The sequence below is a fragment of the Oxyura jamaicensis genome, chromosome 7 (genome assembly GCF_011077185.1).
Source record: "Oxyura jamaicensis isolate SHBP4307 breed ruddy duck chromosome 7, BPBGC_Ojam_1.0, whole genome shotgun sequence".
Lineage (NCBI taxonomy): Eukaryota > Metazoa > Chordata > Aves > Anseriformes > Anatidae > Oxyura > Oxyura jamaicensis.
In genome coordinates, this window is record NC_048899.1 from 28,666,090 (window position 1) to 28,678,528 (window position 12,439).

Consider the following 12,439-nt stretch of genomic DNA (forward strand, 5'->3'; position numbering starts at 1 on the left):
AAAGCACTCCAGTAAACTCATCTGGCGGTGGACAGCTACAGCAAAATGGATGTTGTGCCCTTAAGGTCTCTTGTACTCCTGTGGTATTTAATTCACAGCACACGATAAAGCAGGGGATTAAAGGACAGTCTGTAGCTATGAAGGCAGCAAAAAAAACAAACAAACAAACCTGAGACTCTTCTAGGAAAAAGCAAATAAATAAATAAAGACTGGAGCTCCACCAGCAGAACACTCCTGCTCCTGAATCATACATCTCCAGCAGCATTCCTCACTTGTGAGTCTACCCATAACTGTGCCAGTACAGGAGGGATGTGGCTTAGAGGCATTACCCATATATCCCCCTGCTCTCTTAAAATTTCTCCACCTTGCTTCATAGCTAGGATTTTATGGACCCTTTTGGTAGTTTTTATTTTCTTCCCAGATTTAAAATGGAGGGGATGGCAACACCCCACATCGTGAAAGGACGTTGTGCGCACGACAGGTACTACTTGATCTTTAAAAGAGGGGAGTAGAAAATTATTTCAAACTGGATTGAACAGAGCACTGGCCAAATGCACACCCTGGTCTCCTGGTGATTTTATGGGTCTCTTATATCTTCAGGTTTCCAGACATTCCCTTGACAGAAGTCCAAGGACGTGGATGCTACATTTGTGCCACAGTGGTCAGTCCTCCAGGTCAAGATCCTGAACCTTTTTATCCTATAGCTAAAGTTGCTTTGACCAAAGTGTTGCCTTTGCAGTCATGCTGTATCCTTAGACATTCCTGGGACATTTCTTTAATGGCAGAGCTGAGCAACAGCACTCTTTTGCATAGGGCTCTGAAATCTGGCTTCACACCAGCTTGGAGCAAGACTTGAAAAAGTCATGCTGTCCCCCAGAATGGTAGTATACATATATGTTTTCAGACAGATGAGAATGTTTCATTTAGACTTGATTTTTTTTTAATGTATTCCAATTCTGATGCTGAATTTAAAATACACAGCATGAGCAGTCATCTCTAAATGCCAAATCATAATGCTTTGTTCAGTAATGATCAAAATAGGACATTTGCTTATTGAAGGCAGAACTAATGTCTCCCTCTCTATTTTGAATAGGAAATGAAATTCTGTAAGGGAAAGTGGGTACGCTCTCACTGTATCTCTTGCAACTATTTCAGTCACCAAAGCACTCCTCCACTAACTATTCAGAACTAAGGAAGCCAAGAGGAACTAGGAGCCAAGAGGACAAGGGCAAGGTCTATTATTTCATTGCATTGTCATACGTTTATTGTGGATCCAGCTCTGCCTCTGGGCAGACAGACTCAGGCTGTGACTGTCACCAGTGGGTTTTGCTTTGGAAAGAAAAGCACTGCTTCAGGGAGCAACTTCCAGACTGAATAAATTTAGCCAACCCAAGACTTTTTCCTATTAGTAAGGAAAACCAGCAGTCCTTGACCTGAAATCACCTGTGGGCCTGTTTGCAGTATTTTTGTCACTGAGCTGTTGTGTCTGGGTCTGAAAGATGGCTGTGTTGGTAAGGTAGCCAACCCTCAGGAGAAGAACTAATTAGTCACTACTTTAAGAAGTGATCCCAGGGCTGGGTTAATGTGGCTTCATGTTGATATCTTCTTACCTCTGTTTTGGCTCCCTAAAGAGCTGGGGACAGACCTCATCCATTCTGCACAAGGGTTGACCCTACTACGGTCCCATCTTTGGATACAGAGTTGACTTGCTGTGGCCACAATGGCCTGCCATGGACTACAGCCTCTCACCTCCAGGAGTAACGTATGCTGGGATGGAGGCTCTGGTAGGAGCAGAAAACAGCCAGAAAAGCATAGCCTGGCACAGATCTGAGGATTTTTTCCATCCTTACTACACAGCACAATTCATGCAGCTGGTGCAGGAGGTCCTGCCAGCTGCCTGTGAGGGAATCTCCTGCTGTGGTATAGAAGCTATGACAGGCAGGTGTGGGCTTCTGCCTCTGCCCACGGATGGGAACTTAACCCAGTGACATCAGGCACTTGATGCCAGCAAACGATCTAGTGAGAGGGCAGTGACATTCTGATTATAACATATCACCCTCTGAAGCACAGGATGCAGTTCACGAGGCAGAAGGATTTCTTTTCCCCCTTAGAAAAATGTTAATTATGTTGCCCTCGCTAAATGCTAAACACATTGATCCACTGGAGCAGAGAGCACCATATGGTTATTTGTGACAAAATACATCTCCAGAGCCCTGTTGCAACAGTGGGGAACTGTATGAAGATAGATGTGGTGAAGGACCGTGGAGCTGAAAGGACAGAGGTGAAAGGCCAGGTGCTGCTATGATGGTGCTGGAGGCCAAGGCCCTGCCCTTGAAAAGAGGAGGGAGTTCAGAGCCAGGTCCAAACCCTGTGGCTCTTTGCTCAGCAGTGACATGCTCGCTTTACAGAGGGCTAACAGAGCTGTGCTGGAGTTTACGATGAGCATTGAGCCTCTGCAGAAATGCCCACTGATGAAAGTAGCACACATGCATGCAGGCTGGCTGGCCTGCTCTGCTCTCTTATTGAATAATCAATGCAGCATTAGATAAAAATAGGTCCCATCTTTCAGGAACGGAGGGGTGGCATGTCTCGGCTTTGCCGAGCATCCTCTGTTCCTGGATAGCGGCCAAGAAGTCGGTCGGCACAGATCAGCTGTGCAGCTCCGCTTCTGGTGCTGCTGGCCCAGGTACAGGGCCCTGGCTGACTGGTGTTGAGGGACGGTCCCTGCCCATCTGGATCGAGAGCCCCACCACATGGCCCGTGGGGACTGCTTCTGTCTCCACGCTCCCCTTTACAGCTGATAAATCAATGATTTGCTGAGAGATTTTTTGAGCATGCACATTGTGGCCAAATGTATGCAAACCAAGATTCACGGTATGAAAAGGGGAGCGAGCTGCTTGTCTTTTTCCCAACCTCCTGCTCTGCTGACAGGGCCTGGATCTGGTCACTCCAGTTAGCTCCTTGTAGCTCCAAGGAAAACTGGAGGGATAATGTTAATCTGGGGAATGAGAGTGGGAAAAAGTGTGGGGTAGAAGGTGATGAGGAAGAGGAACCTGATTACAAAATTTGAGGGGCAACTTCCATCCATGCTACTCAAACATGCGTGTTGCTTATCCCTGACTGTCCAGCCAGCAAGACCCCATGAGCTGCCAGATCCCATAACTCGAGGCAGAAGCATTAGGATGTGGGTTCCACAGATCACACTGCTGTGGAAGGACCCTCTCCTCCCCATGCTTTCCACAGCAAGAACAGAGAGCTCAGACACAGAGAGTTAGTTCAGAGTGACGAGAAATAACAAAAGCAGGGAAATGTCAGCTAGGAGTTTGTTGTGAGAGGGAAAGTGCTGTGTTCTCTATACCTCGCTTCCACAGAACTACTGATGCATAGCCATAGGCTCCACAACTGCTCTGCAACAGGCAGGGAGATGTCTAACAGGCTAACATCCCCTTTCAGTCATGCTGGCACACAAAGCTGGTCTGTCTATCCTCCACCTCGTGGGACTGCCTTTCTGTCTCCTGGCCTGTTGGCTGCATTTTGAATGCTAGCTGAGAGAGACCTCTCAGACTGCAGGGACATCTTGGCTGTATCTGCTTTTAAAAAGACCTCTTGGGACTGGCTAATCTGGGACCATGCTCCCAGATTGTCCTGCACCTGTCAGACTGGTCAAAAAGAGTGTGAACAGCATGAAAAGCAGTGCATTAACCTGAAGGGAGTGGAAGACTTCTTCATACTCACATGGGGTCTCTTCCAGGTATGTTGAAGCCAGACATGTTTGCTGTCTAGCTTGGACTCAGTTTTCTCCTTTGAAGACATCTGCTGAGTTTCTCTGCATTGTGCTCCATGTATAGAGTGTCATCAAGAACACATGAGCTTCCCCAAAACTTATTTGCTATTGCTGTAGCAATTCTTCCTACTTTGTACTTTGGGAGACTACGCAGACCTGAATGAAAACATCTTTCCTCTTGAGAATCAGATCATCAATACAGATGAAGACCAAGACTTTGAAGACACTTAACTTCTCAATTTCTCCTTATTTTTATTGGGACTTTAGTTCCGAAATCCTTTGAATGATCAGGGCCCAAGTGACCTGGCTAGAAAACACCCCAAGGCTACCTCAGCCTGGCATTTCCTCTAGGAAGCAAAGCCCATTTAAAACAAAACCACATTAGTCTTGGCAGAAAGCTTGAATTGTGACCGTCTCAAGGAAGCTCCATTAATTACTGTTCCCATTGCACTATGAAAGATCAAACGCTGTGGATCAGTTTTAATTGGCTATTGATTTCTTATGTTATTACCTACGGTTGTGCTGAGATGCCGTCAGATGTACTGGATGCTTTTGATTATACTTGCTGGCAGCTGGGATTAAAAACAGCGGGCACACACTTCCTGATCTGTAATGGATTACCATGGTGTGCCAACAAAAATCGTTGGCAGGATGAATGGTCCTGCTTCGCCTGTCTCTTGTGCTATCGAGCTGCAGTGCAGTTATTGTTGTGAAGGCAAATACCCTCAGGGACTGGCTGCCAAGGAAAGCGAGGGAAAAGCTTCAAAGAACATGAGGATTTAGTGCCTACAAAAGTGAGCGGCTGTCAGCACCAAGGCAGGGTGAGTCAGAGTGCAAGGAGTGGCTGGGCATGGACGAAGCATCAGGCCCCACCAGTGATCCAAGGAGAGGCTGACCAGGTTGCTTTCGCATCAATGGGCTAAACCCCCTACATGCCAATCATGGAGATATCATATGTGTAAGCACCAGTGGGACTGTGCACACACACCATGACAGTGACAGCTCTGCACGCACCAGCCTGCTAACGGCCTTCCTGAGCTGCATTTCCCCCTTGGAGCAGACCCAGTGATTTCCGAAGCTTAGTCTGTGACATGCTCTCATTAGCTGGCAGTTACTCCTTGTTTAACAGGAGATTGTTTCCTGTCCTTCTGACCCCAAATGACACTTTAATCTACGAATGCTGACTTTCCCTAATTGCACCTTGACAGAGAGAGAGAGAGACAACCCCCTCCTCCCCCCTCCAAGGACTGTCATTTAATTAACAGGCAGGTATCTCTCAGGATTTACAGCCCAGCTCTAAGCTGCCACTCTGTCTACTCAGTAACTCAGGCTTACTCCACTTATCTTTACATTTCAATACCTGCATTTCTGCTAATCCCTCTCTATGCCAGATTTCTGGATTTACTTCTCAGGAACCCATGGGGAAAGGCAGTTAATCAAATGAACTGTCCACATCTCACTTCTTTTTCACCCCCTGACTACTGATCTCAAGTGCCTATGTTGTAGATGACTTTGTAGCACAGCGATACGTGTGCTGGCACTATTGCCAGTTTGTAGTTTAACACAGCTCTCATATCTGTCCTATAGACATGACCAGAAGTAGCATACATGAGAGAGAGATCAGAATCAAAGACATCAGGGCTGGCTGGATATCAAGAAGCATTTAGTCTGTTCCTCCTTCACAAACTGGGATCATCCCTCAGCAACCTGTTCTTGACATATGTTTTTCTATCAGGTTCTTATAAAATTCCAGCGTTGGAGACTCCCACAAATCCTAAGCAAACCTTTCCAGTGCATCCTGCCCTCCCGTTTGGTATCTGAGAGTAAGGGGGAGACCAATATTGAAAGACCATCTCACATGTCTTGCCCAGATGGATATAACTTCTGGCACTTGGAGCCATACGGTCTGTCTTGCTGGTTGTGAGGAGCAGATTCATTTTATTTTGGTTGTGGTTTTGTTTTCGTGGTGGGTGAAGGGATAGCAAAAGCTGTCTTTGCTGAGTGTGCTAGGATCTAGCAATGTCCAAAGAAAAGTAGTGTATTACAGCATGTGAGTGGCTGAGGGTCAAAGCCACGGTCTCTGGATTTTGATGCATGGTTCAGTAGTCTCAGTTAACAGCTGTATTTTGAAAGCTCAGTTTGGAGCAGATCAGACTGTTTCAGAGCAAATGCATCTCAAGTGAGGATAACAACAATCAAATGATCTATGTGATTCCCAGTTTGGAGACTCTGTGGTGCCAATGGAGGTGCCCTGCTGATCACCTCCAGTGACAGTAAACTGTTCTCCTGGACATACTGCACTGGCTACTCAATGGACTAGAGAGATCCAAGAACAACCAAAGTGCGAACTGGCAGGAACTGCTGAGGAGCTCTGCTTTAGCACATCTGCCCTTTGGTAAATACTTTGTCTTTCAAACCTCCAGTTCTCTGCCAGTGAAAGCAAAACTTGGGGTCGAACTGGTGGAAAAAGCAATTGGAATTCACACAATTAGGGTAGGTCCTGCAGTTTAACATCTGCAAGCCAAGGCTGCGCAGCCTGTTACCAAACAATGCACAAACAACGTGTGTTACATTAGCTGAAAAAAAATGGAAGTGTAACAGAACTGAGTGCATCTAATGTCCTGTTGTTTCCCCATCACTGAACATTTCTTAGTTCCTAATTTTTTCCTATCCACCCACCGGCTGGAAAGCAAAAGGGGAAGAGGGCTGGACTGTGGAGGAAGAGTCACTGAAATGCATAGACAGCACCCTGGTATTTCAAGAATCCTTGTCACTACAATTATCTGTGAGAGGTTTTATCCCGAACTTGCAGAAGTGGAACTAAAGCCCAGGGAGGAGTAACAACAGGCTTCAGGCCATGCTGGCAGTCAGGAGCAGAACTCTGAATCTCCAGAGCCAGCTTTACCCAGCAGTGATCAAAGACATTGCACAAGGCTGCAAGGTTTGGAAGAAGGATGAAGAGAAGGAAAATAGCTGTTCTACAGTGAGGAACTCACTGCGAGTCTTCTAGGGAGCTGCCACTGCTGCATCTACCACAGTCAAGGAAAGCTATAATGAATGAGGAATTAAACCCAGTCATGGACTTCCCTTTGGTCAGCTCTTTCTGCTGACCTGACCTGGCCTGGCCTCTCAACAGACAGACTGGCCTTTTGGCTAGGACTAGTGCAGCCCCCTGAAATCAGCAGAGCTGGAGAGATGTCACTTAGAGGAGAGACAGGATGGTGTCAGCAGCCAGGGAGTCAAACAGCTCTCAGTGGAGCCCTCATTTGCCACTTGCTTCAACCTGGGCAGAGAAAGAGGAGGAGGCGGGGAGGAGAGTGAACAGCAGATCTCAGCTAGCACTGAGGGCACAATACAAGCAAGTTTTACACTGCAGTGTGGTAGGGGCAGAGGGCTGGCTGCATGCACATAGCTTTTCTAGGGAAATGTATGAAATGTGTACAAAGGCCCTCATGGTCCAAAACATAATCTCTCCTGGTTGACCATGGGTGGGCTGCCTGGCAGCACCAACAGGCATGCTGCACACAACACAACTGGAGCCAGCTATGGGTGGACACTGCTCTGAGGTGCTGGGCAAGAGAAGCCACATACAGACACACTAAGTTACTTCCTCTGCAGTGCTTTCCACTTGCTTTTGTGTTTGTGGGAAAAACAGTTACCTCTGGTCCTCAAGAGCTGCCAGCTGTGCGGGGAGGACTATAAGGCAAAGGGCTGTCCTCAGCCACAACTCTGAAATATTCCTGGGAATGGGATGGTCCCTTGCTCTTTGGCTGGAAAAATCAAAGCTCAAAGCTTAGGCCAGTGTGCTTACTGGTGATATCACTGGAGATGCAAGGGGGCTCCTATCACCCTATAGAAGGTGGATAGGAGAAATAGAGGCCAGATCCTTAAAAAATAAAGAAAGAAGCAGCAGAAAAACTCAAGTCTGAATCTGTCTGCCCAGTTCCCCTTCAGTTCATAGCTGGCATGGTTTATTCTCTGCCATGTGGGAGGATTTAGCGTCTATTGACAGATGAGCTAATCAGTTCCCCTCAGCTCTTGAAGCTTTATCAAAGCCAGTTAATCATGTTACTGATGTCCGCCCAGGCCAGAGCTCTCCAGTGCGGTCTTCTGCCAACAAGGCAACACACACACACAGAGGGATCATTTTTTTTCTAGTCCCAATCCCACCGATGTCACTAGTGGCTACTATGCCAGCATGTGGGTTCTACCTGCCTCTCTTTCACCTTGTTCCTGTAGAGCTGTGCTAGCTGCACCAGCACCTCATGGAGGAGCAGGCCAAGCTCAGCTCTTGTCAGTGCAATGATGGCAACAGTAGGAAGCACTGATCTGGGTTTCAGAAGGCCTAAGACTTGTGCTGGAAGGATGCTGAAGCCAAGAGCCATTTAAACCCTGACCTGGGGTCTGCTGTCCAGACCTCTCTCCCTGAAGAGAATTTGTTTTACTTCTGAATTTGTTTTACTTCTGTACTCCAATTTCACCAACTGCTACTCTGGGATAGTCTGTACTGCTCTTCCTGAGGGTTGACCTGGGGGCTGTGCTCCTTTCTTCAGGAGTGGCTCTGCCTATACAAACACAAATCCACCAAGCACTGTCTTGTCCCACTTTTTTTTTTAATTAATATTTTTTATTTTATTTTTGGTGGGGGAAGCTCCTTCTGTATGTATACCAACAACGGGAGAAACCAGACACAAGGAGCTCTCTGGAACCCTCTTATCTTCCTGGCAGGGTCACTTGAATTGCCATTACTTGGTAGCCTGTGGTTGCGTGGATATTACTCAGTAGCATGCTTGGAGGTGGTTGGTGTTCACTTATTATTTTGGTAACCACTGCTCTTTCAGTGGCCTGGCTGGTGGGTTCCTCTGCCCTCAGGTATCACCAGCTATGTCCTCCCCAACCCTGCAGGCCTGCACTGGGCCTACAGCTCAAAGACCCTGCTAAGCCCAGGCTGCTTGGGGGGGTGGCAGAGGCCTTGTCCTCAACCCATCCTCCTCCTCCCACAGCTGCCTTCACAGCCATCTGGCTCCCTGCCAGCGTGGGCCAACACATAGACAAGGGGTCCTGTGGGGCCCTAAGCCCCCTGCTCAAGTCAGCAGGAGTGCCTCTGGCTCTGCTCTCTGCTGCTCTGCCTCCAACATGGAGGTACTGCTTGTGCCTGCATCTGCTTTTCTGTCTGGGCTTGCCCAGAGTGGGGCAGCTTTCCTGTCAGAGCTGCTCAGTGCCAGAAGTTTTTTTGTCCTGGTAAGGACCCAGGCTGGGCCATGACCTGGGCTGGTGGGGACTTGCAGCAGGATGGACCAAAGAAGGGGCAGCCACCCCTGCCGGGCTGAGAGACCAGACTGAGTAGCTGGGACTTCATCTGGAGAGAGCGTGGTGCTGGCTGAGAGGTGCAGGCCAGACCCTGCCATACCTACACACGGGGCAGTCCCTACATTAGCTGTTCCAGAAAGGAAGGAGTTTCTTTCCCACTGATAATCAATACTCCCCAGCCTCCCCCCACTCCCCTGCCCAATGAAGAGAGATTTGTTTCCCTCTGGGGCTGCTGCAAGTCCCTCTGCCAGCCCAGCCAAGGAGATACCCCAGGGCTGCAGATATAAGCAGAGAGCACTGTAAAAAAAGTGTAAAAAAAAAAGAAAAAAAAAAAAGGGGGTTGGGGGAAAGCAGGGGAGGTTCAATCCAGGAGCAGAGCTGTACCAGCCGGCTCTCCACACCATCTCCCACTCCTCTGCAGGTGGGCAGGTGCCCTCAGTTGTGCCATGAGATGCATTCACCCACCTATACAGACAATGTCCATGAAGCCGTACATTCCATAGCAGATCTGGAAGAGCAGGTCCTGGCGCTGCCATTTGGCTGAAGGACTGAAGGTTGACCAGATGAGCCACGAGATACTGGCGATGAGGAAGAGGGAACCCAGGATGGCCGCTGCTATCTGAACCTTCTCAATGACTGTCAGAGAGATGGCTTGCCACTGCAAGGGACAGCAACAGGGAGAGGAGAAGGTACAAGGGGGAGGGAGGAGGGAAAAAGAGAAGAAAGTAGTTACATGATAGACACTGCTGGTTTTCTTCATGGTGGTGGTTCCGGAGATCCCAAAGATCACCTGCAACTTATATGTGCATCCTACACATAGATGCTTTCACCTGGTCCACCTGTAGGGTGGAGCATGGCAGTTGTTTGACAGTGCACAGCCCCATGTTTCTTGACACCACTGCCGAAAAGCAAATAGGGAGGAATCCTGCATCTCACCAGGAAACCACAAAGACCAGTAGGAGTCAGGAAGGACTGAGGGCAAGACCCTGAAAATAACATCTCTGGAACAGTGGATCTGTGATGGCCATCACAAGCCAGGACATTCAGTTGCTACCTCAAATGGAGGCCAGACACCAGCTTTGGCTAGGGTATCCTGTTACCATGAGAAGTGTCTCAGGTAGCCATGCTTTCTGTTGGAGGCCTCCCAGGTAAGCCATGAGCTGGCTCTGTGCCACTTTGAAATGCGACAGGATCACAACACTAGGTAGGATCTTGTGGAGGCAACATACACCCCACAAAACATGTTACAAAGAACACATGTTGCTGCCACCAAGGCTCCCTGCCTTTAGGTGATGACACATTCAGGCTGTTTTCCAAGGTAAACGACAATGCTTCTTCCTCAGAGGAAGAAGAAAAAAATAGAAGTAACTTCCCGAAATCCATTCACTATGTCAAATAGCTTTGTATAAGCTACAGTATAAATATCCTAAGCCTGGACTTTTCTGTGTCATCTAGAATAAAACCTCCTTACTCAGATTTACACTTCTGAGAGAACTGCCCAGTAAAAACCAAGAGCTGAAATTGCTTTCTCTGACAAGACTTGGGGACATCGTCCACAATGCCTCCTGCAAATCAGAAATCAAATGCGTAAACAGGCCGTGGAGAGATAGTGTCTCCTGGCATTAAAGTATATAGGCCACCTTTAGCAGTAAGATACATGCCCTTGAAATCTCAGTGGGACTGGTAGTAGGATAAATAAAAGTAGACTTCAGCGTCAGGCAGGTGGAGAGGATTCAGAGGAACCGAAAAATCCACGAGCCTGGATTCAGGTCAGATTCAGTGTGCTTGTGAGGTGGCAGGTATGGAGAGCCCTGAGCACCCTGCCCATTTGTCAAACACATCCTGGGACACCAGGGACACCTGTCAAGCCCCAGCCCCTCATTTTGCAGGGCAAGAAAGCAGTTCAGTTGCTGTGTTGCTCTTTAATGCCCAGCCCAGCCAGGAATCACCCATATTTTTGGGAAGTAGGGAGGGCTTTGAACCCTGCTTGAAGGACAAGAAGGTGAGTTGTGCTGGGAAAGGCACGCATGGCATTGCTAACAGAATTCAGTCCCTTGAACTGAATTCAGTCCCTGCAAAGGGCTGCTTTTGAAGAGGAACAGATGAGAGCTTCAGCCTGGTGCTGAGGGCTGCAAATTGCAACTGGAAGGTGATGGCTTGGCTTGGCTCAGAGGTGAGCTGAAGTGTCCGCCTCTGCCAGCCTTGGTCCTTGGATTATGTCCTGCCACATCATATGGCAGGGATGTGCAGCATCGGTGAGGTGGTGGTACCGGCTTGTTTCATATTTGGCAATGGAGCAGAGTAGGTGGCTGCAAAGCTCCTGAGCAGAAACAGAGGCTGTTCCCTGCTGAGGCAGGCCTGAGCTCAGCCGATCCCAGTCCCCTCCTGCCATCCACTCCAGTGGCTGGCCCAGCACTGGGGACACATGGTGATCTCTTAAACAAACCATTCCCACTCTGTCAAAAGCCCAGCCTGCTTCGTCCTTCCACCACAGCCACCCACACCAGTGGCCCCTTCATGCTGTGAAGAAGTGGAGGTAGCAAGCAGCTCTCCTCTGAGGGCTGGCAGCTCAGTGGTGCCGTTCCCAACAGCAGGGTGATGGCAAGGTGCAGCCGTGCAGCTCCCCTCCCATGACCATGTGGGGTGAAGGCTGCGATGGCACTAAGAGGGGGTGATCCAGCATCCATCTCCCCCAGACTGGGATTCTGAGGGTGGCACCAGCAGCTGCACAGCCCTCCCATCAGCTCTTCAGCATTGTCTTCAACAGCACCATAAGCAGAGGCAGGGCAAATCCGCAATGGTGCCATCTGCTCAGAGCTCCAGGACAAGAGGCACGAGGAGGCATTGGGTTGGGTATGTGCGTGGGGTTGCACTCTCACTCTTTCAGCTCTCCCCAGACCTCCTATCCCCTTCCACTAACTGGCAAATGCTGATGGGATGAGAGTGCAGGGAGCTTTTCCTAGTGCTGCCTGCCGTGGTTTTGCTGCAGGTCCCTCATGCTGACCTGCGTGCGCCCGTGCCAGCCAAATCATTCTGCATCATTTCTCTCTCGAGAGGAGGTAATGGACTGGCTCCTCACCATCTGTCTGGCACACTGCAAGGCCTGTGGCCGCAACAGGTCCTTCCAAGGTAGCAATTAAAGAGAGAAGAAGACGAAGGAGATATTTTCTACAGCTAGCAGCTGTGTACAACTGGCACCACTGCTTTACAGAGACAGAGAGGCACCTATATGGTATTAAATATATTATACTTTCAAAGGGGATGTAGGTCAGGGCACAGAGAAGCTACACCTGAACACCAGCTTCAAACCTCCCTTCGGATGGGAATAGAGATGCTGGAACACAG

General features: G+C 48.8%; 1 protein-coding gene across 3 annotated transcripts in view; it reads right to left on the reverse strand.

Annotated features, from left to right (window-relative positions):
• Window positions 1–12,439, reverse strand: part of MARCHF4 (membrane associated ring-CH-type finger 4) — a 98,241-nt gene that overhangs the window by 19,228 nt on the left and 66,574 nt on the right. For all 3 annotated transcript variants that reach the window (XM_035332142.1, XM_035332141.1, XM_035332143.1), the window contains one exon: window positions 9,560–9,752. In XM_035332142.1, coding sequence (XP_035188033.1) covers window positions 9,560–9,752 — 193 coding nt within the window. The remainder of the gene's footprint in view (window positions 1–9,559; window positions 9,753–12,439) is intronic.